Raw genomic sequence first — 1,795 nt, forward strand, 5'->3', positions numbered from 1 at the left:
CTGTTTAAAGGCACAGTCAACTTAGTGCATGTAAACTTCTGACCCACTGGAATTGTGATACAGTGAATTATAACTGAACGAATCTGTCTGTAAAAAATTGTTGGAAAAAAGACTTGTGTCATGCACAAAGTAGATATCCTAACCGACTTGCCAAAACTATAGTTTGTTAACAAGAAATGTGTGGAGTGTTTGAAAAACGAGTTTTAATGACTCCAACCTAAGTGTATGTAAACTTCCGACTTCAACTGTATATCTGAGGGAGGGAGGAAGAGGATAGGTCTGGGGGCCTACTGCTACTACAGGAACTACTTCTACCTGAGAAGTGAGATTATAGCGGTCTCTAATTCATGCATTGCTAAGGTAGAGTAGATATGAATGTCTGTATGCCTTGGGGGAAAAAATCAGACTTTCTCTCTTTTCCCTCTTTCACATTGTCCCCTCCTCTCTCTCGCTCCCTCTCTCATCCAGAGCATTGGAACTACCTGGGTGTGGATGAGACTCTGGGTCCAGTAGCAGTGAGTTTGAGGAGAGAGAAGCTGGAGGAACACAAGGATCATGGACAGCAGTATAACTACAGAGTCATCTTCAGAACCAGCGAGGTAAATAGATATCTATCAGGGTTGGGGTTCATTTGAGTTGAACTCAGTCAATTCAGGAAGTGATTTGAATTGAAAAATTGAAAAACTTTTCACACAAATAGCTTCCCTTCTCTCTTCTTCCCTTCTCGCCCACTCTTCTAACCCTGATATATATGGCTCTTCTTCCCTTCTCTCCCACTCTTCTAACCCTGATCCCCTTCTGCCTTTCCGTCTCCTCCTCTTTATTTCCCACGACCCCGTTCATCCCAGCTTTTCCGTAGGCCGCAGGGCCAGACGGATTACCAGGACATGTACTTGGAGCATGTGGCAAATGTCTTCACTGACATTTTCAACCTCCCCCTGACCCTGTTTGTAATACCTATATGTTTCAAGCAGGCCACCATAGTCCCTGTCCCCAAGAACGCCAAGGTAACCTGTCTAAATGACTATCGCCCTGTAGCACTCAAAACTGTAGCACTCAAAACTGAAATGGTTTGAAAGGCTAGTAATGGCTCACATCAACATCATCATCCCAGACACCATGGACACAGTCCAATTCACCGCCCCAACAGATCCACACTGCCCTTTCCCACCTGGACAAGAGGACCTCTATCTCAGCATGCTATTCATTGACTACAGCTCAGCGTTCAACACCATAGTGCCCTCCAAGCTCATCACGACTCCGACACAATGGTGGTAGGCCTGATCACGGACTACAATGAGACAGCCTATAGGGAGGAGGGAGGAGACCTGGCAACAACCTCTCCTTCAACATAAAGACAAAGGAGTTGATCGTGGACTACAGGAAACAGAGGGTCGGGCACGCCACCATCCACATCGATGGGGCTGTAGTGGAGCTGGTCGAGAGCTTCAAGTTCCTCGGTGTCCACATCACTAAGGAATTATCTTGGTCCAAACACACCAACACAGTCGTGAGGAAGGCACAACAATACCTCTTATATTTTTATTTCACATTTATGATACAGCCTGGATTCGAACCAGGTACTGCAGTGACGCCTCTTGCACTGAGATGCAGTGTCTTAGACCACTGCGCCACTCGGGAGCCCCTCTTCCCCTTCAGGAGGCTGAAAAGATTTGGCATGAGCCCTTAGATCCTCAAAGTTCAACAGCTGCACCATTGAGAGCATCTTGACTGGCTGCATCACTGCTTGGTATGCCGACCGCAAGGCGCTGCAGAGGGTAGTGCGAATGGCCCA

General features: G+C 47.0%; 1 protein-coding gene across 1 annotated transcript in view; it reads left to right on the plus strand.

Moving 5' to 3' along the window:
• LOC112070174 (signal-induced proliferation-associated 1-like protein 1) overlaps positions 1–1,007 on the plus strand; it is a gene marked incomplete at its 3' end in the record, with an annotated part of 160,698 nt that extends 159,691 nt beyond the window's left edge. Inside the window, exons 6-8 of the mRNA XM_070438855.1 lie at positions 259–322; positions 469–599; positions 849–1,007. Coding sequence (XP_070294956.1) covers positions 259–322; positions 469–599; positions 849–1,007 — 354 coding nt within the window. The remainder of the gene's footprint in view (positions 1–258; positions 323–468; positions 600–848) is intronic.
• Between the last annotated feature and the right edge of the window lie 788 nt (positions 1,008–1,795).

This window comes from Salvelinus sp. IW2-2015, unplaced genomic scaffold (assembly GCF_002910315.2).
Source record: "Salvelinus sp. IW2-2015 unplaced genomic scaffold, ASM291031v2 Un_scaffold1250, whole genome shotgun sequence".
In the NCBI taxonomy this organism is placed as follows: domain Eukaryota; kingdom Metazoa; phylum Chordata; class Actinopteri; order Salmoniformes; family Salmonidae; genus Salvelinus; species Salvelinus sp. IW2-2015.